Source organism: Panthera leo, chromosome C2 (genome assembly GCF_018350215.1).
Source record: "Panthera leo isolate Ple1 chromosome C2, P.leo_Ple1_pat1.1, whole genome shotgun sequence".
In the NCBI taxonomy this organism is placed as follows: domain Eukaryota; kingdom Metazoa; phylum Chordata; class Mammalia; order Carnivora; family Felidae; genus Panthera; species Panthera leo.
In genome coordinates, this window is record NC_056687.1 from 100,284,459 (window position 1) to 100,305,612 (window position 21,154).

Genomic DNA, 21,154 nt, shown 5'->3' on the forward strand with positions numbered 1-21,154 from the left:
CATTAAAGAGAGCCACTACATAAAAAAATAATGTAAAATATGTTAGGAAATTATAGTGATTCATTTTTTCTTTCTTTCATATGCACAAAACAAAATGAAAACCTGAGAAACGTAAGAGAAGACCATGGGGGAGGGGAAGGAAAAAAAAAAAAGTTAGAGAGGGAGGGAGCCAAACCATAAGAGACTCTTAAAAACTGACAACAATCTGAGGGTTGATGGGCGGTGGTAGGGAGGGGTGGGTGGGTGATGGGTACTGAGGAGGGCACCTGTTGAGATGAGCACTGGGTGTTGTATGGAAACCAATTTGAGAATAAATTTCATATTAAAAAAAAACCCAACCAAATAACAACAAAAATCACACACGTGCGTGCGCGCGCGCGCGCGCACGCACACACACACACACACACACACACACTCAAGAGTCTTGACTTGGGAAATTAAAAAACGCATTTTAAAATGATTCATTAGTCAAAAAACAAACTGAATGGAAAAAGAGGGGGGGAATAAATCCTTAGAACTGAGTGCTAGCAATTATACTTAATATCAAAACTATAAGTTGTCAACTAAATTTGTTTTAGAGGAAAACTTACAGCCTTAACTGCTTAGATTAAAAACAAAGAAAGGCTGAATATTAATGAGTAAAGTGCATTAATTAAGAAAATGGAAAAAACAAAGTAGAATAAACCTAAAGAAAGAAGTAAGGAATGAAAATAAGAGAAGACATTAATGCAGGGAAGCAAAGTTTCTAGAGAAAAATTAATAATATGAAATTACAAAGATGACTTTGGAAATTTGAATAAAATAGATTTTTGGCAAATTTTGTCTAAAAAAGGTTGAAAGAAATAAGCAATGTTACAATGTATTTTAAGATAAAGTGTTAATTTATTATAGCAAGTAATTAATACACAGTTACCAGGAGTAAATATTAAAAGTAAATGTAGGATAGTTTTGAGAAAATTTTAAGTAGCTAAATTAAATACATGCCATGTTCATAGATAATAAAGCTTAATATATTAGAAATATACATTCTCCCCAAACTATTATCCAACATTAGTGATATTCCAATTTAAACTATAAAGTGAGTTTGGGGAATATAAAAGATTCTTTAAACTTCATGTGGGAGACAATACAATGTAAAGAAGTAGAAAAGAGCACAAGGATTCACCCTATCCAATAAAACAGTAATATAGCACAATTCTTGACTCTGTATATTCAAAGAGAATAATATGGCATAATATGGAATAGGCTCATGCATTAATGAAATGCATTAACTGATTGCACTATCACTATAAATCAGTGAGGAAAGTATCAAATATTCATATGTGAAGTATCATTTATTCATAATAAAATAAAATGGGTCCATGACTTACACTTCACACAAAAATCAATCCCAGATAGATTAAAGAGCTATGTATGAAAAGTAAGCTTTAGAGGCGCCTGGGTGGCTCAGTCGGTTAAGCGTCCGACCAGCTCAGGTCACGATCTCGCGGTTCGTGAGTTTGAGCCCCGCGTCGGGCTCTGGGCTGATGGCTCAGAGCCTGGAACCTGCTTCCAATTCTGTGCCTCCCTCTCTCTCTGACCCTCCCCCATTCATGCTCTGTCTCTCTCTGTCTCAAAAATAAATAAATGTTAAAAAAAAATTTTTTAAAAAGAAAAGTAAACTTTAAACATATTAGAAAAACATATGAGTAACTGTGATGTTGGGTTAGAGGTATAATTTCCTAAACAAATCACAGAAGGCACAAATAATAAAGAAATATAAATTTTACTGTAACAAAATAAAAACTTTTGTTCATTAAAAGACTATTTTAAAAGTTAAAATGGGGGCGCCTGGGTGGCTCAGTGGGTTAAGCGTCTGACTTCAGCTCAGGTCACGATCTCGCGGTCCGTGAGTTCGAGCCCCACGTCGGGCTCTGGGCTGATGGCTCAGAACCTGGAGCCTGTTTCCGATTCTGTGTCTCCCTCTCTCTCTGCCCCTCCCCCGTTCATGCTCTGTCTCTCTCTGTCCCAAAAATAAATAAACGTTAAAAAAAAATTTTTTTAAAAAGTTAAAATGACATGTTCAATTCATATAGTCAATAAATGACTAATACTCAATTTAAACTACCTACTGTAATTTGTAGAAGGTAAAACAATGGAAAAATTAGCAAAGGTTGTAAACAGGTAATTCTGTAGGAAGAGAAACCAATATGGACTCAGTAAGAATATGAAAAAGTTCCCAACTTCCATAGTAATCAGAGAAATACAAGTTAAAATTTTAGTGAGGTATACATATCATATATATAGGTGGCAAAAATTAAAAGTCGAAATATAACAGGAATTGACAAGAAATGGAACAAAGGAAATTTTCATGTACTGTGACTGTGCTTACTAATGGTTACAGCCGGTTTTGATTAAACAATGTGCATTTCCAATAAACCAGAGAAATAATCTTGAAAATATTTGTATATATAAACGTATATATAATACCATACAGTAAAGGTAAATATATGTGTGTGTGTGTGTGTGTGTGTGTATATATGTATATATATACATATATTTCCATAGAATATTACTCACAAAAAAGCCACAAATAAGTTTGATAGGAACATTTTTCATAGTCATGAGATCCCATATGATAGAAAACTAGAACCACATTAACGTAAGTGAATCTCACAACAATAGTACCTTGAGAAAAAAATGAAATGCAATGTCATTCGTACAGTCTGCCATTTATATAAAGTTAATAAACATGCAAAAAATACTATATTTTGTTTATGGATATTTACATACTATTTAGAAAAATAAAGAAATGGCTGTAAACATTTAAATAAATGTAAACATACTAAATTAAGGATAAGAGTTTTCCTGGAGGGTCCTTAAAGGAAGAGAAATGAAATTTTAATGGCTACATGTTAGACACCATTTTTTTTACTATTTTACTATTACAGTAATATATTATAAATGGAAAAAATCAGATCATGGGAGGGGAGTTTTGGATTAAGAAACAACACATTTTAATAATATAAATTCACACTATACATTAACAATGATTAGATCAAAGGAGAAAATAAATACATGAGACTAAATAAAGAGACAGTGAAAAAAAGTGTAAAATGATGCAATTAGAGGCAAATAAATAGCAAAAATGGAAAATAAAAAACTAAGTTAAGGAAGAATATATGAAGACAGTAAAATAAAGATTGTAAGTAATGCAGGTTAATCTGTTGAGGCATAAAATGTGATGCCCTAGGCAAATTTGAGACTCTTTACACTATGAATGATAGATATATTTGCTATTTAGGTTGGAGCGGACATCTGTGGATTTGTGGTTAATACCACAGAAGAGCTTTGCAGGAGGTGGATGCAACTTGGGGCCTTTTATCCATTTTCCAGGAACCATAATGGTGATATATATGAGGTAAATTCCTTTTCTTCTCCATGTTTTGAAATAAAACCTTATTCTAGTTTTAGCAATGTACTTAAATTTATATCTGTAGAAGAAAGGGGCTGAAAGTTTGTAGCATAATTTTTAAAGAGGAGTTAGAAGTTCCCTTCTCAAGGCCTATAAATATTTTGTGTATTTAAAAAATGGTCAAATAAAGGAATCGTGAAATGTAATGGGGTCACAACATAAATATCTTATTTAAGCATAAAGCATATACAAGGAAATTAGATCACTTTAACTTAAAATAACTTAATACTTAAAATTAAAGCCAAAGGGTTTTGAGTCTAGATTCTTGGATTCCAACAATGTAAATTCCAGGTAATTTTTCTTTCATAAAAAATACAAGGTAATATTAAGGATTTACAGTTTTTGTTTCATTAAAGAAACACAAAAAGTTCAAGACACTGTAAAAGTAGTTTGAGTCCAGAGTCTTTCCATAATAAGTAAAACTGGAATGACAGCTTGGGAAAAAATAAAACTAACACTTACCGTATGTATCTGAACTGGTGGGAGTTGATATATAAGGACATACTGAAGTACCAGCCCTGTGAATTCAGCATGCTCTGGGCTTTCAGAAACATATTTCTCAGAGAAACTGGGAAAATTAGGTGAGACCATTAAGTCAATTAAGTGCATGTTAAGAAATGATTCATTGTTTACACACTAGTTACACATAGGGCCTTAATTCTGTTTGGGAAGAGGGACAACCACTCAGAGCTCAGCCTGGAGGAAGGTATGACAGAACAAAAGTAAGAGGTATAAATTGGAGATTAGTCATTACCTAATCTACTGAGACATGCTTTCAAGAAATTTGTGCTCATGGGGAATACTGATATGAATTATATTACACTGTGTTAATTTCTGACCCCAAAAAGCAGTTGCTGAGACAGACATGATAGAGATTTATTAGTGAAAAACTTGTGAAGGATAAAGGGGAGGGAGAGGAGAAAATAGAGAGAGCCTTCACATCACAATTGGGGTCTGAATCTGGTGAAGATGAAGGCAAGGAAAGCGGGTTTTTAAAGAGAGTCACACACTGCAGCCCAATTCTAAGGAAGTTTCCACTCAGACCAGTGGTGAGTCCTCAATGCAAAGATGACCTTGGAAATGTCCTGTGTTTTCTATGAATGGGCCTGAATAGTACTCCCACCATGATCATTGATTAGCTGGGAGCAGCCGAAGGGAAATGTCTTCAGAGTAAACATGATGGTGAATCAAGGGAGGCAGCAGCTGGTGCCCTCAGTATAATTTTGCTACCCATAACAGGAGATCTAAGCAGGTTTGCTCATATCACTGCACCTAGACTAAGAGAGTCCACTGATCCAGCGTGGGCTTAGCAGGAAAGCTGTCCTTCAGGTTACAAGCTGTCCTTCAGCTACAAGAGCCGGCCAAGCTGCTCTGTTCCCTGTATCTCTGGGCCAGTAGACTACCTGGGCTTTTTTTCCTAATGGCAAGGACAAGGCACAAGGCAGTAAGTCCTCAGGCAAGCACATTTCAAGCCTTTACATGAATGGGTCGCATGTTACTAAAACTCCATTGGCCAAAGTATGTCACTTAGCTGAGCACAAAGTCAAGTGCACTTGATGGGAAATACACTCCATTTTATTGGTAGGGATTTCAGAGTTATACAGCAAAGGTTGGAGGTACAGGAAGCATGAAAATTGGAGCCAATAATGCAGTCTACCACAAATAATATAGGTGAAAATTCTTCGTTAAAATATTTTTTCATCTCTAATATATAAAAATGAAAAATGCCCAGTTTAAAATAAAGTTTAATTAAAACATATCCAAATAAAAATATAAAAACTAAAAATACTTATATACTTTGATGATGAAAGAGGAACAATTTCAAATTTTCATACACAAACTAAAATGTATATAATTTGCATTTCAAAAATAGCTTAAATGCTTCTCTTTAATTTTCATTCACATTTTAGCGTTTTTAATGTCAATTTCCTTTTTATTCCATAGCATCAGGATCCAGCATTTTTTGGACAGAATTCTCTTTTGGTTAATTCATCAAGGCACTATTTGAATATTCGCTATACCTTATTACCTTTCCTATATACTCTGTTTTACAAAGCCCATAAGTTTGGAGAAACAGTAGCACGGCCAGTTCTTCATGAGTGAGTACTACGTTCAAGAATTTTAATTTTTTCAAATTATATGAGACATATATTGAAAAATTAATGGAGATTAATCAAGATGTCAAATGGATTTCTGCTTTTTTTATATTCATATAAATCATTTGATGAACTGTGGAATAACATTAGTAAATAAATATGGTTAATTTAATTAATTGGACAAGATTAAGTTAGAAATGTGGGAATTAAATAGATCTTAAAAGAAAAAATATATAGAAAATATATTGGGTAAATTATATTAGCAGTATTAAATATGCAGTTATTGAAAACTTATTATGTATTGTCAAAATCATCTGAGTATATAGATCAAGAGTACAGTATAGTCACAGAGCAATGAATTGTGTTTGCCTTTGTATATTTTGAGCAAAGCAGGACCTTTCCTCAAGAAATGACTTTCGAATCCATATCAAAACACGAATTTTTTAACGAAAAATTTTAAAGGAAGAAAGTCGTGTATGAAAGATTTCTGGTACTTTACAAACCTATCTTAGAGGGGAAAATGAATTAAACAGAATAGTTGTTTATTACAGATAACAGATAACCTTATCATGTATGATAGATTTTTTTGAGCCCAGATGAACTAATTTCCTCCCACCTTCCCTCCTTTCTTCCCCCTCTCCCTTCCTTCCTTCCTTCCTTCCTTCCTTCTTGAGTGTCAGATGAACCATAAGGATATAAGAACCATAGATTCAAAATGACAGGTCAAACAAGTAAAAATTAAAGCTAATAATAATTCCCGGGAAAAGACTGAAATGATAAACCCAAGAAGGAATATGGATAAACCTATTTTTTTACCTTTATATTGTAAATATGGCATTATGTAGCAAATTGTCATTATTCTTAGGTTTTATGAGGATATGAATACCTGGACTGAGGACACTCAATTCTTATGGGGCCCCTCATTACTTATTACTCCAGTCTTGAAAGAGGTAAGTTTTACAACTCTAATACATTTATTGCTTTTAAAGGAAAACTTTATAACCAAATCCACACTAAATTATAAAAAACAAAAAACACAACTTGGTAATAAATGTTACTCAGTAGACTGATTCAACCTGATAAATGTTGAATTGAATTCTAAAATGTAGAAGAAATGCTAAAAATAATAAAAATGATAAGTAGATTTATGCTTTTCAAATATATAATGTGTAACTGTGGAAATAAAATTATATAAAATTAGTATTCTTCTTAAGAAGACAACTTTATGGAATCAAAATCAAATCCATAGCAATAACAATGAACTCTCATTTAACTATACATAGACGTTGAAATTTTGCTAACTTTTAGATAAAGAGGTTCTTGAAAGTCAGCTGATCATATGACCATATTGAAAATGTAGTGGAGTGAGATATTTGGTTTTATCTATCATTTAAAAGTCTATATGCCCATGGAAATATACAAAAATTAATGTGTACACATTTGCAATTACCATGGAGATTATGACAGTACAAATGCAAGTATGCATTGATTTTTTCAATTGCTACTTAAATAAATTTCAACTTTGCTTTTGGTGTGTTTTAAATTATTATATTATATGAAACTAATAAAAGAGTCTGTTGATTATTATTTATAACAAATATGGGAATGTAACAATACAAAGGAGGTTTTTTTCTTGACTATTAAAACCCAACTTAGGGGCACCTGGGTAGCTCAGTCGGTTAAGCGACCGACTTCAGCCCATGTCATGATTTCGCAGTTTGTGACTTTGAGCACCGCCTCTGTGCTGACAGCTCAGAGCCTGAGGCCTATGTCTGATTCTGTGTCTCTCCCTCTCTCTACCCCGCCCCTGCTCAACCTATGTCTGCCTTTCAATAATAAATACACCTTAAAAAATTTTTTTTTAAATAAAAAAAAATAAAACCCAACTTAATATTTGGTATAATACTTTTCTGATAAAAGTAAACAAATTAAAGTAAACAAATGAAAAAAATATAAATATTTGGTATAATACTTTTCTGATAAAAGTAAACAAATGAAAAACATATAAATTATCTTGTTTTATTTTAGGGAGCAGATACAGTGAGTGCATATATCCCTAATGCTACTTGGTATGATTATGAAACTGTAAGTAACTTTAATATAATAATAGACTCACAAGAATTATACTGCGAAACATCTGATGTGGAAACTTAATTCCAAACATATAGCCTATCTGTTGTCAGCATTTGTGTGATTCTTATAAAAAATGAATAATTTTGGATAATGGTACTATTTGTGCCGGTATACATGTTTTGTTGCACATGGGCAAGTATATGTTTGTTGCATGTGACTAATATAAAGTTATATTCTTTAGTATAAAATCTTATTTATTTTTATTTTATTTTTTAAATATGGAATTTATTGTCAAATTGGTTTCCATACAACACCCAGGGCTCATCCCAACAGGTGCCCTCCTCAATGGCCATCACCCACCCTCCCCACCCTCCCACCCCCCATCAACCTTCAGTTTATTCTCAGTTTTTAAGAGTCTTTTATGGTTTGGCTCTCTCCTTCTCTAACTTTTTTTTCCCTTCCCCTCCCCCATGGTCTTCTGTTAAGTTTCTCAGGATCCACATAAGAGTGAAAACATACGGTATCTGTCTTTCTCTGTATGACTTATTTCACTTAGCATAGCACTCTCCAGTTCCATCCACGTTGCTACAAAAGGCCATATTTCATTCTTTCTCATTGCCAAGTAGTATTCCATTGTGCATATAAACCACAATTTCTTTATCCATTCATCAGTTGATGGACATTTAGGCTCTTTCCATAATTCGGCTATTGTAGAAAGTGCTGCTATAAACATTAGGGTACAAGTGCCCCGATCCATCAGCACTCCTGTATCCCTTGAGTAAATTCCTAAGCAGTGCTATTGCTGGGTCATAAGATAGATCTATTTTTAATTTTTTAAGGAACCTCCACACTGTTTTCCAGAGTGGCTGCAACAGTTTGCATTCCCAACAGTGCAAGAAGGGTTCTCGTTTCTCCACATCCTCGCCAGCATCTATGGTCTCCTGCTTTGTTCATTTTAGCCACTCTGACTGGCATGAGGTGGTATCTCAGTGTGGTTTTGATTTGTATGTCCCTGATGAGGAGTGACATTGAGCATCTTTTCATGTGCCTATTGGCCATCTGGATGTCTTCTTTAGAGAAGTGTCTACTCACGTTTTCTGCCCATTTCTTCAATGCGTTATTTGTTTTTCATGTGTGGAGTTTGGTGAGTTCTTTACAGATTTTGGATACTAGCCCTTTGTCCGATATGTCATTTGCAAATATCTTTTCCCATTCCGTCGGTTGCCTTTTAGTTTTGTTGATTGTTTCCTTTGCAGTTCAGAAGCTTTTTATCTTCATGAGGTCCCAATAGTTCATCTTTGCTTTTAATTCCCTTGCCTTTGGAGATGCGTCAAGTAAGAAATTGCTGCGGCTGAGGTCAGAGAGGTTTTCTCCTCTAGGGTTTTGACGGTTTCCTGTCTCACATTCAGGTCCTTTATCCATTTTGAGTTTATTTTGGTGAATGGTGTAAGAAAGTGGTCTAGTGTCATTCTTTTGCATGTTGCATGTCTCCCAGCACCATTTGTTAAAGAGACTGTCTTTTTTCTATTGGATATTCTTTCCTGCTTTGTCAAATATTAGTTGGCCATACTTTTGTGGGTCCAATTCTGGAGTCTCTATTCTATTCCACTGGTCTGTGTGTCTGTTTTTGTGCCAATACCATGCTATCTTGATGATTACAGCTTTGTGGTAGAGCCTAAAGTCTGGGATTGTGATGCCTCCTGTTTTGGTCTTCTTCTTCAAAATTACTTTGGCTATTCAGGGTCTTTTGTGGTTCCATACAAATTTTAGGATTGCTTTTTCTAGCTTCAAGAGGAATGCTGGTGCAATTTTGATTGGGATTGCATTGAATGTGTAGATAGCTTTTGGTAGTATTGACATTTTCACAGTATTTATTCTTCCAATCTATAAGCATGGAATGTTTTTCCATTTCTTTGTATCTTCTTCAATTTCCTTCATAAGCTTTCTATAGTTTTCAGTATACAGATCTTTTACATCTTTGGTTAGGTTCATTCCTAGGTATTTGATGTTTCTTGGTGCATTTGCGAATGGGATCAGTTTCTTTGTCTTTCTGTTGCTTCATTATTAGTGTGTAGAATGCAACTGATTTCTGTACATTGATTTTGTATCCTGCGACTTTGCTGAATTCATGTATCAGTTCTAGAAGACTTTTGGTGGAGTCTGTCGGGTTTTCCATGTATAATATCATGTCATCTGCAAAAAGCGAAAGCTTGACTTCATCTTTGCCAATTTCGATGCCTTTGATTTTCTTTTGTTGTCTGATTGCTGATGCTAGAACTTCCAACAGTATGTTAAACAACAGCGGTGAGAGTGGACATCCCTGTTGTGTTCCTGATCTCAGGGGGAAAGCTCTCAGTTTTTCCCCATTGAGGATGATATTAGCTGTGGGCTTTTCATAAATGGCTTTTATGATGTTTAAGTATGTTCCTTCTATCCTGACCTTCTTGAGGGTTTTTATTAAGAAAGATGCTGAATTTTGTCAAATGATTTTTCTGCATCGATTGACAGGATCATATGGTTCTTCTTTTCTTTTATTAATGTGATGTATCGCATTGATTGATTTGCAAATGTTGAACCAGCCCTACAGGGATGAATCCCACGTGATCATGGTGAATCATTCTTTTTATATGTTATTTGCACACTGCCAGGCTTGCATGGGATCTGGCATATTAGCCCGGGTGGATCCGCAAGGTGCACAGGGGCGAGAGGGGCAGGCTTAGCTTGATTTGCGTGGGAGGTCCTCTGTGGGAGGGGCCTTGCAGCACCAGGAGGGAGGCAGACCCGTTGGAGGGATGGATCCACAAAAGCACAGAGTTGGGTGTTTGCACAGTGCAGGCAAGTTTGGTGCCGGGAACTGGTTCCCTTTGGAATTTTGGCTGGGGGATGGGAGGGGGAGATGGCGCTTGCCAGCGCCTTTGTTCCCGTGCCAAGCTGAGCTTTGTCTTCTGGGGCTCAACAACTCTCCCTCCCTGTGTCGTCTCACCCTCCCCAGTCTCTGAGAGCAGAGCTGTTGACTTTTAACATTCTAGATGTTAAGTCCCACCGGCTGTCAGAACTCACGGAGTCCCACCCCTCGGCTTTTGCAAGCCAGACTTCAGGCGCTCTGCCTTGCCTGGCGGAGTGCCCCTCCACCACCCAGTTCCTCCCGCCAGTCCGTGTAGCACGCACCGCCTTTCTGCCCTTCCTACCCTCTTCCATGGGCCTCTTGTCTACACTTGGCTCTGGAGAGTTCATTCTGCTAGTCTTCTGGTGGTTTTCTGGGTTATTTAGGCAGGTGTGGGTGGAATCTAAGTGGTCAGCAGGGTGAGGTGAGCCCAGCGTCCTCCTATGCTGCCATCTTCCCCCTGGAGTCTTACTTATTTTTAGTTTACAGAAATAAGTCAGGGGTAATTTTAGGAAGGAGTGGGGATTCATTTTAATACTTTTTCTATTTATATATTTATTTTAATGCCAGAGGAATTGAGTACTGAGCTAATCCTAAACATTTGTTTTTATAATGGTACATTCAAAAGTTCGGGAAAGATTTTCATTTCAACTTTGAAAAGGCAACATGGTAGCATTCATATTCAACCTATTTTTGTAATTGACTAAGACCTTTAAGAAGTATTTATTTTAAAAGGCATCATTTTGTATATCACTTACTTTTGCTAAGCAGACTCTTTATTTTTATAGAAACAATGATTTTTTAAAAGCTTTTTTAAACAAGAACAAACAATAAAAATAGGGCTAAGTAAGAGTACTAATTATCATAGAGGGGAAATGGATTTCTCTAAGTTGGGTTTTGGTTTTGGGGGGGAAAGTAGATTTATTTTTATCCTGCCTTGTTCAGTAAACTGAAAAAAAATTTTTTTCAAAGTTCAAAGTCAGCATATTAATATTCATTTAAATGACCTGAATTGCTCACAGTAAAAATTATTTCAATGTGTAAATTCAAATTATTGTGAAATGGGATTAAAATTTTTACAAATACTAAAAAAATCTTCCTAACTTCTAAATATTAGGGTGCAAAAAGGCCATGGAAAAAACAACGTGTTAATATGTACCTTCCAGGAGACAAAATAGGATTACATCTTAGAGGAGGTTATATTATCCCCATTCAACAACCTGCTGTAACTACAAATGCAAGGTAAAATGACAAATCATTAACTTAAATCTGAGATATAATTCAAGTTTTAATATTTCTATTTTATTAAGAATCAAAGATTAATGTTTCATTTTTTTCACCAGAATATTTATGTAGAGAGGGAATTCTTAAATATAATCATCATTTATAAAAAAAAATGCAAATTATATACATTATTACAAACTGCTTGACTTAAAGAATGAACATAGATTATAAATTTATTTCTTGTGCTAAAAATGTGCTGACATTCTCTATAGAATATGTATAATTAAAGTTCAGTCCTTATCTTAATAAAAATATGAGAACTTAAAGTAAATTATATAATTGTTAAAAAATCATACTTAGATTTTCAATATGTAAATGACACATGTTTTTCTTTCTGCTAAAATGTTTTACATTTAAATTGATAAATGAGGTGGAAAATTCTGTGTAGGGAAAGAACAAGACAGAAACTAAGTTGTTCATTAAGAATAAATTACAGAAATATTTAGGGAAAAAAGAAGAAACTTGAAAATTCTGGCTCAAAAGGGCACATAAGGTGTTATATTGAATCCACATATTTCCTCACATTTTGCAACATCACAAGAGATAGTCACTCTCTATTCCTTATCCTCCTGTGTTTTCTTCATAACCTTAAGAATATCTGGAGTCGTACAGGTAGTGTGTTCACTCCCCTAGACTGTAAACTCCATGAAGGCAGGGACTTGACTTTTTGCTGCTTTAGTCCCCAAACCAATAATAACATCTGACTCATAATCTGCTCCCTATTTTCGCTAAATATTTGCTGAAGGAACACATATATGAGTGAATGAATGTGTGCTAGTAATGTAATTATTTTGGCATTCTACAATTGATTATTTTCAGACTGTAACTGTTTCTTGAATGTGTTCTCCAACAAATTAGTTAAATTCTAGAGCTGTATTGAACAAGAGAAGCATACGCTTTGGTGAGTGTATGCAGGATGGAATATGTTGTATACAGAGCAGTTGCCTGGACTGCATAGGGGTACTATTTTAGGGGTACTATTTTAGGTTTAAAAACCTACAGTAATATATAACTAAGGAAAAAATTTTATTTATTTATTATGTCTCAGGATAGAATTAGCTTGATTTTTAAGGTTATTAGATATTCCACTGAGCATTAATTTTTTTTTTAATTTTTTAATGTTTATTTATTTTTGAGAGAGAGACAGAGTATGAACAGGGGAGGAGCAGAAAGATAGAGAGACACAGAATCAGAAGCAGGTTCCAGGCTCTGAGCTGTCAGCACAGAGCCAGACGTTGGGCTCAAACTCACGAACCATGAGATCATGACCTGAGCTGAAGCCTGACACTCAACCAACTGAGCCACCCAGGCGCTCTGCATTAAATTTTTTATATTGTACTTTTCATTTTTATGTATATAAGATGTAGCCCTGATAAATTGCAAGGTAGAGTTAATTGAGGTGTTGTAAATACATGTTAAATATATTCTGCATTCATAAGGTATATTTAATTTTTCTTGTTTGAATTGAAGTATCATTATACTGTTTCAATTTTGCTTGTGTCCTACTTAGCCTCCAAACAATTCCATATTATGTTTATTATATTTATTTTTATTTATAAATTATTTTCTTGTGGACAAATTATTAATAAGTATAGACATAAATTTTATTGATATCATTGTTCTCACATGAATGCAGTACTCCTACAAATCCATTAGGTTGAAATGGACTTATTTATAGGATATTACACTATTATAAATTTACTTTGAATAACAAATCTCCCAAACTTACTTAACAGCCGAAAGAACCCTCTAGGACTTATAGTTGCATTAGATGAAGATAACACAGCAAAAGGAGACTTTTTCTGGGATGATGGTGAAACTAAAAGTAAGTCTCAATGTGATATGCTTTTAAATGTTCATTCTGATGAGGGAACATTTGCCTTTATTGATATATGCATCTGTTTAAAAAATGTCACAAGCTTTATTTTTAATTCTTGTTTTTTATCTATTTTAGTCTATGAGGTTACTTTCTGAAATTTAACATTGTTCTTTAAATTATCAATATTAAATTACAATATTTAGTTTTGTCTATTAGTTCATTGTCAAGTTGTTTGACAAGTATAGATATCTTTCTCTATTAGATTATTAATTTTAATTAAAGTAGTTAATAAATTCACAGATATATAAATTGTATCATAGTTTCAACTCTCTTAAATGATTGTAATAGTTAAAACTAAAATTTTATTACTGTAAAAAAACAAACATTTAAAAGTTTAGTTAATTAATGTTAAATTATTTAAGGTAAGAATATTATCATATAAATGTTTCACAATTTAATTATTGTCTTTAATTTTATTTCATGAGCCCCAAACTTGAAAATTCAGTAATCTAAATGAATAAACAATGAGCCATTTTTTGCTAATATATAATTACACCATAGTAAAAATATCGGTTTAGTCAATTATAATTACCCTAATAAATGTGTTAACTTTCATATTATCTTCTTTCTTTTAATAGAAGGCTCTTAGGTATTTGTTATATATATATGTGTGTACAAAGAATTATAGTTTAGCTCCTATTTTAGCCCACTACTTCTCAGATGTATTAAATATCCCATATGTCTTTGTATGTGTGTGAAACATCCAAATATCTCTAACTTCAAGAAATAGTCTATGCATTGTTGTGCTCTCTTATAATTTGAAAATATGGAATCTATTAAAAAATTCATGTTCATTTTTAAGTCTTATCTATAAACATATAGATTACTGCAATATATCTGCTCCACCTACAGTCTTACCTGTCAGTTGATGGTAATTTCATCCCTACGAGATGCCAAAAAACTTTAGTTGACCGTTTTCTCTCACAACCTAGGAATCTCTCTTGGTTCTCCCTTGACCTAGTTCTCTCATCAGTTCCACCACTATCATTACTGTCTTTCATTTTAATTAGTGTAATACCTCCCTAACTGGTCTATGTCCATAGTTCTTCTCAAACTCCATGTACATTTTATTTACAATCCAGCAGATAGATTTTAAAATCATCTTTTAAAAGATGATTCAGTTAGGAACCATAGACTTTACCAAGACCTAGACCACTGACCGTGATCTGTACCTTTGCACATGTGTGCACACACACAAGCTCACACACACACACAGTTATCCCCTACTGCTCTTTATTTCTCATTCTATTTCTCATTCTACTTCAGCACACCAGCCTTCTTCCTCGGTTTCAAATACCTTAGGGTCTAAGCACACTAGGGTGAGCTCTGTCATGATAATAGGTTCCAAACATTTACTACGTAAAAGTTACTTAAGATTGGATTCCTGGGGCGCCTGGGTGACTCAGTTGGTTAAGCGTCTGACTTCAGCTCAGGTCATGATCTAACAGTCTGTGAGTTCAAGCCCAGCATCGGGTTCTGTGCTTGACAGCTCAGAGCCTGGAGCCTGCTTCAGAGTCTGTGTCTCCCTCTCTCTCTGCCCCTCCCCTGCTCATGCTCTGTCTTTCTCTGTCTCAAAAATAAATAAACATATAAAAAAAAGAGATTGGATTCCTGCTGAACTAAATTATTTGTGATCATCAATTAAAGAATGTTGTTGAGATCGTATCTGTATTGGTAGGATGTGGAGCTTGGTTTTAAGGCTATTCTTTTTTCTCAAATTATATAAATATACTCAAACATATTTCTTTCTACTCATGAAAATGTATGTTGATAATTTACTTTCATATAAGAAGATGGTTAAATATGGATATGTGATTTGGTCATCTAATATGGTATCTATATAGGTATGTGCTTCGAAAGTTAAAATCAGAATTTTCTAAATAATCAACTCGTAAATAAACGTGAAAACTGTGAAATGACCTTCAATTTATGATTTTATCTCATTAATTATGATAAATTTTAGGTAAATTAATGTTATTGAAAAAATATTATATATTCTTGAATTCCTTTGACCTTTTTTCACTTTATTTCTTTCAAATTATTTTAGCCATAATCTTCAGTTTCTCTGTTAAATAAAAATATTAATAAAAAGTTGTATCACATATATAGATAGTATAGAAAATCATTGTCTTGGGGTGCCTGGGTGGCTCAGTTGGTTGAGCATCCGACTCTGGCTCAGGTCATGATCTCAGGGTTTGTGAGTTCAACCCCACATCAGGCTCACTGCTGTCAGCATGGAGCCCTTTTTGGATCCTTTGTCCGCCACCCCCACCCCCGGCCTTTCCCCTGCTTGTGCTCTCTCTCGCTCTCTCTCACTCTCTCTCTCAAAAATAAATGAAACAAAAAAAAAAATTAAAAAAAAATAAAATCATTGTCTTGTTCCATTTTCCTCATTAAAGTTTAGTTCAGTCTTTAACATGTCTCCAGATTCACTTTATTTCCTCAAATAAAGAAAAAAGTTTAAGATACAGAATAAAATTATGGTGTGCCATGTCTTCCAAAGTAAGCTGAATGTTACATGGTTTATTTTACTAGCAATAGATAAAATATCGTTCAAAATAATGAATTTATTTTATGTACATTTTACTGTAAATTTTTCTTTCTCTTAATTTCCATAAATATCTTAGCCATCTTTGAAAAATTAAATGAGGCACATATGTATTCATTACATTTACTTACTTTAATAATAAACTACCAAGATTATTTTGTATAGAGGTGATTAAAAACCTTAATATGAAAAGATAATCTGTTTAATTTGCTTCATTAATAAACCATTTTTTTTAATTTCTTAATTGTTATACTGTAAAAATAGAGAATTTAACAATAGAGAATTACATTTTGATCTGATATCTTTATTTTTTCCCATTTCAGATACCATACAAAATGGCAGATACATTTTATATACATTTTCAGTTTCTAATGTAAGTATTTTCCTTGGATACACAGCTAAACATGTATCTTGTTAATGTCTGGGTTAGGCCTTTATCATGGAATTTTTTTTGAAAAGATGTTTACATTTACCTCCAAATTTCAATAGAAATAAATGAAATACATTGTTAAATTTTTAAATTTAAATCGTTAAACTATAAATACATTTTTACCTTAAATTTTAGTATTTATATGTAATGTGATGATGAAATTGATGCACAAGAAATCTTCAGACATCTTAAAGTTCTATGTCTGGTTTAAGCAACATGACCTAGAAAAATAATGTCAACATATTTGAAAAGGTTTTAATATACCAGTCACAGCAATAATTGTCATGGATTTTGAGTGAAGGTGAAAAATCTATGTACAAAGCTAAAATTTGAATATTTAATAGCAATTCTGTTTTAGATGTTGGTTTTCTTCTTACATTCTTTGTGGCTAAAGCTGTTATTCTTCATCAACATTACACCTAGAATGAGAAGAGACATATATTAATTGCATCATGGCTAATTTAGGTTATGTCTGAAAATAAATTTTATAGCATGTGTACAAAAAATGAAAAGAGTTATTAATGAGTGTATTTATATCTGCTACGTGGATGTGGAGAACTGAAGGGAATGGAGGGATAGAAGATTGGTTCTTTTCTCTGTTTCACACTTGTATACTTGTATTGTTATTTCAGGTTTGTATGCAGTGAACTTCTACTTAATTTACACTATTATATACTTCTTTTCAGAACAAATTAGATATGATATGCACACATTCATCATACCAGGAAGGAAACACATTAGCATTTGAGACTATAAAAATCCTTGGGTTGATAGATCCTGTTATACAAGTCACAGTGGTGGAAGATAATCAGCCAATGAAAGCTCACTACAATTTTACTTATACAGCTTCCAACCAGGTAAATTAAATGTTTAAAAATATTTGAGCTGTTACATATTCTCACCTTTAACATAACTTAGCCATTCAGTCTCTTGGTTTTGTGATTTTTTTTTCTTCACAACATTACTTTCTCTCTTTCCCTTTTGCTACCAGTATTCCATTTTAGATCATTCTAATTTATATTTAGATATCAACATTAAAGGGGCTCTTTGCTCTACTCTTTATTTCACTGTATCTTGGATATCACTTACGTATACTTTCATAATATTTTTTCACGCCATTTTCCTACCCTGAACTCTAACTTTCTAATCTGTTGCATACAGTAAAGGTTCTAAATGTTTTAGCTTTGCATTTAATACTCTTTAAGATATTGATTTATCTATAATAAATCACTCTCTATGCTTCTTCTTTCATGAATCCTCACTGTCCTTGATATATCTTGTAGCTTTTTCATCGAATTTTTGTTTACACTCTCCCCTTTAGGTGCAGTTGTAATTTTTGTCTGTCTTAAGATATATACTAGAGGGACACTAGCCTGGCTCAGTCAGTGGAGCATGTGACTCTGGATTTTGGAGTTGTAAGTTCGAGCCCCACATTGGATGTACATCTTAAGATGTATTCTAGACGGAGAAAGGGAGTCATAGGATGGGCTAAAATTCTAGCCCTGTAATCTTTGCATTTAAGCATATCAAATTAATCCCTTTTTATCACAGCTTCCTCATCTGTAAAATGTAGTATTTGAATCATAATGTTGCTTTGGGTAATCAAGTACTGCATTTAAAATGTAGGCCATAATAACTTAAAACATCAAAGTGATTTTATTGGTATTTGTTTTTCCACCATTCATATAAATCTTAAATTATTGGTAATATCAGCATAAATTCTAAATTATTTGAGATAAAGAACATTTTCTTAGAGTAATTTTTTTCCTACTCTGGCCCAGAGTTTCTCACTTGGCAATTTTCATAAAAATATGTACTTGTTAATTATTTTTATTTAGTAAATATACTATAATTTATATATCCCTAAAACCATAAAAATTAATTAATATAAATTAAATAATACAAGGCTATTGAGAACTTTAGGACTCTAGCAAAGATTATCAAAACTCATTTTATTTGGGGGCACCTGAGTGGCTCAGTCAGTTAAGCGTCTGACTTTGGCTCAGGTCATGATCTCCCGGTTTGTCGGTTCAAGTCCCCATCGGACTCTGTGCTGACAGCTCATATCCTGGAGCCTGCTTCTGATTCTGTGTCTCCTCTCTCTCTGCCCCTCCCCTGCTCATGCTCTGTCTCTCAAACATAAATAAACTTAAAAAAAATTTTTAATAATTTTATGTTTTTTGCGATCTCAGTTTATATCTGTGTCTATATTTATGCTTATGTAAGATTTGCACGGACTTAATAGATACACCTTCCTAATTCTGCTGTACTTAGATTGATCTTTATGTGAATTTTCATTCATGCATGTAGAGTTATGAGGGTAAGTTGATATCATAAAGTAAGCTATGCAGATGGAAGTCTGGGATAAATTTTTCCAATATTATTCTCAAGGTATACAGACAATAAAAAAATAACTTGCAATATCCTAACAATAGAAACAATTATGTATTATTATATGTATGTATGTATGTATGTAATTATTCTCTTTTTTTTTCTTTTTTGCATCATGTCATGTTATGTCCCATCTAACTCATCCATCAAATATGTAAGCAGTTACTCAAATTAGAGACAGAATTGAAGAAATAAATATTTCCCTCCTCTGACTCTGGGAGCCTCCATATCAACCTAAGTGGTTAACTTTTCCCACCCTTTTTCTTTCTTGAAGGAACTAACATTTATTTCATACCTAGTAATCCCCAGGAATTGTATTAGATGCTTTAAATTACATTTGCCATTCAGTTTGTATAGCAATCCCTTTAGTAGGGTCCATCATCCCCATTTTACAAAGGGAGGAAATTGAGGATAATACAGGATAGACAATTTTCCCCAAGACTCATAAGCCTTAAATGGCAGAATTGAGAATTGAATTCATTTAGCAATAATGCTTTTCATTAGTATTCTACCTCATAGTTCCTATTTTAAGTTTTCTAGCCCTTTCAATAGCACGACATGTTTTCTCCTTCTTTTCTTTTCCTTAAGGATTCTATTAAAAATATGAATGATTTAATTTAAAGAATTGCTGTGGTTGCTACATTTTATAAATGTTAAGTATTTTTAAATTGTCCAGTGCTCACAAATATTCTTTAATGTTTCTTTGTCTTCAAAGAGTCTCTTAATTTATAGTCTCAAGTTTAACCTGGGAAGAAACTTTACCGTTCAATGGAGTCAAAAATTCTCAGAAAATGAAAGGTTTACTTGTTATCCAGATGCAGACATTGCAACTAGAGAAAAGTGTGAAGAACGTGGCTGTTTATGGGAAACGGTACTAAGAATTTTAATTATGATTCATAACATGGCTTTTACATAAACATCTCAATGTAAACACTATGTATTATAATCTTAATTCTACAGCATATGAACTAAATTCATCTAGAGAGGCATTTGGAATTTGAAATTAGGACTTCTTATAGGCAATTTATTTTAATCTTAATTCTCCAAAGACATACTTTAGTAAATACGAGACTAAATGAATGTGTAAGTTGCTTTCCAGGCACTTTGGATAGTGTGCCTTGCTTTACTTAATAAAGTATGCCCATTTTACTTAATAAAATAGTACTCTATTTCTTGAACTCTTCTTAAGTGTTGGCTGTGGCTGACCAGCTTAATTGACTAAGATATTATGCCAGTAGGAGACAGGCTTTCAAAAGCATTGTCTCAAGTTATTAAAACTTCTCAAATTATTGGGTTGGTTGTAGCAGTTCCACTAGGGGTAATTTCTAGCCAGTTGTTTTGGTCATCCATTCAACCGAATGATGATTTGGTTAAACAAGACATGATTTATTTGTCTTTTACAAAAAAAGAGTCCCAGTCCTAATATACTGGCCTCCCAAGGTCATCAGTGTCTCATATTTATCATTTATTTTTTTATCCTCAAGACTGTATTATGTCTTCCGCCATCATGTATGCATTCCAAGGCCAAAGGAGGGAGGGCTAAGGATATCTTATTTTAATCAGCATATTCCCTTTTCTTTTAAGAGGGTCTTGGGGGTCATATACAATTTCCTCAAAAGAGATAGGGATGCAGATGGGCATGTTGCTTCTCCCAGATGTATAATAATATAATTAATAAGAAAGATGGGAGAATGGACTATTGTAAGGTAACTAGCCCATCATGCCACAATTTATCACTGTTTTTCTTAGGTCCTAGCTTCCACCCCTATATAACAGTAGTAGCTTTGATCTTTGGCCACAGTCCCTATTCAAATACTGGTCAGTATGTAATTGACCTGTACAAGGACCAGTCATGAAATATGGGATGGTACAGTTTCATTATAAGTAAAAGAAAAAAACCTTTAAGAACAGACCTTTCTGAGGGTTGTTGTAGAGCCATCTTACATACAAAAGACAATAGTCAATATGAAGATTGAGAACAAGCATGGAATAAAAATTTATGAGTAATATACTTAATTTTGCAAAGATCACAGAATCATTTTATTTTCTGTTGAAAAGCTATGACATTTGATCCTTTTTCCTCTACTGGGTCTATCTTTAGAGTCAAAATATAAA

The 21,154-nt window shown here is 33.5% G+C and overlaps 1 protein-coding gene across 1 annotated transcript in view; it reads left to right on the plus strand.

Annotated features, from left to right (window-relative positions):
* Positions 1-21,154, plus strand: part of SI (sucrase-isomaltase) — a 98,574-nt gene that overhangs the window by 29,903 nt on the left and 47,517 nt on the right. The window contains exons 18-26 of the mRNA XM_042955265.1: positions 3,284-3,400; positions 5,399-5,553; positions 6,416-6,500; positions 7,579-7,635; positions 11,625-11,749; positions 13,528-13,616; positions 16,542-16,591; positions 17,335-17,505; positions 19,755-19,910. Coding sequence (XP_042811199.1) covers positions 3,284-3,400; positions 5,399-5,553; positions 6,416-6,500; positions 7,579-7,635; positions 11,625-11,749; positions 13,528-13,616; positions 16,542-16,591; positions 17,335-17,505; positions 19,755-19,910 — 1,005 coding nt within the window. The remainder of the gene's footprint in view (positions 1-3,283; positions 3,401-5,398; positions 5,554-6,415; positions 6,501-7,578; positions 7,636-11,624; positions 11,750-13,527; positions 13,617-16,541; positions 16,592-17,334; positions 17,506-19,754; positions 19,911-21,154) is intronic.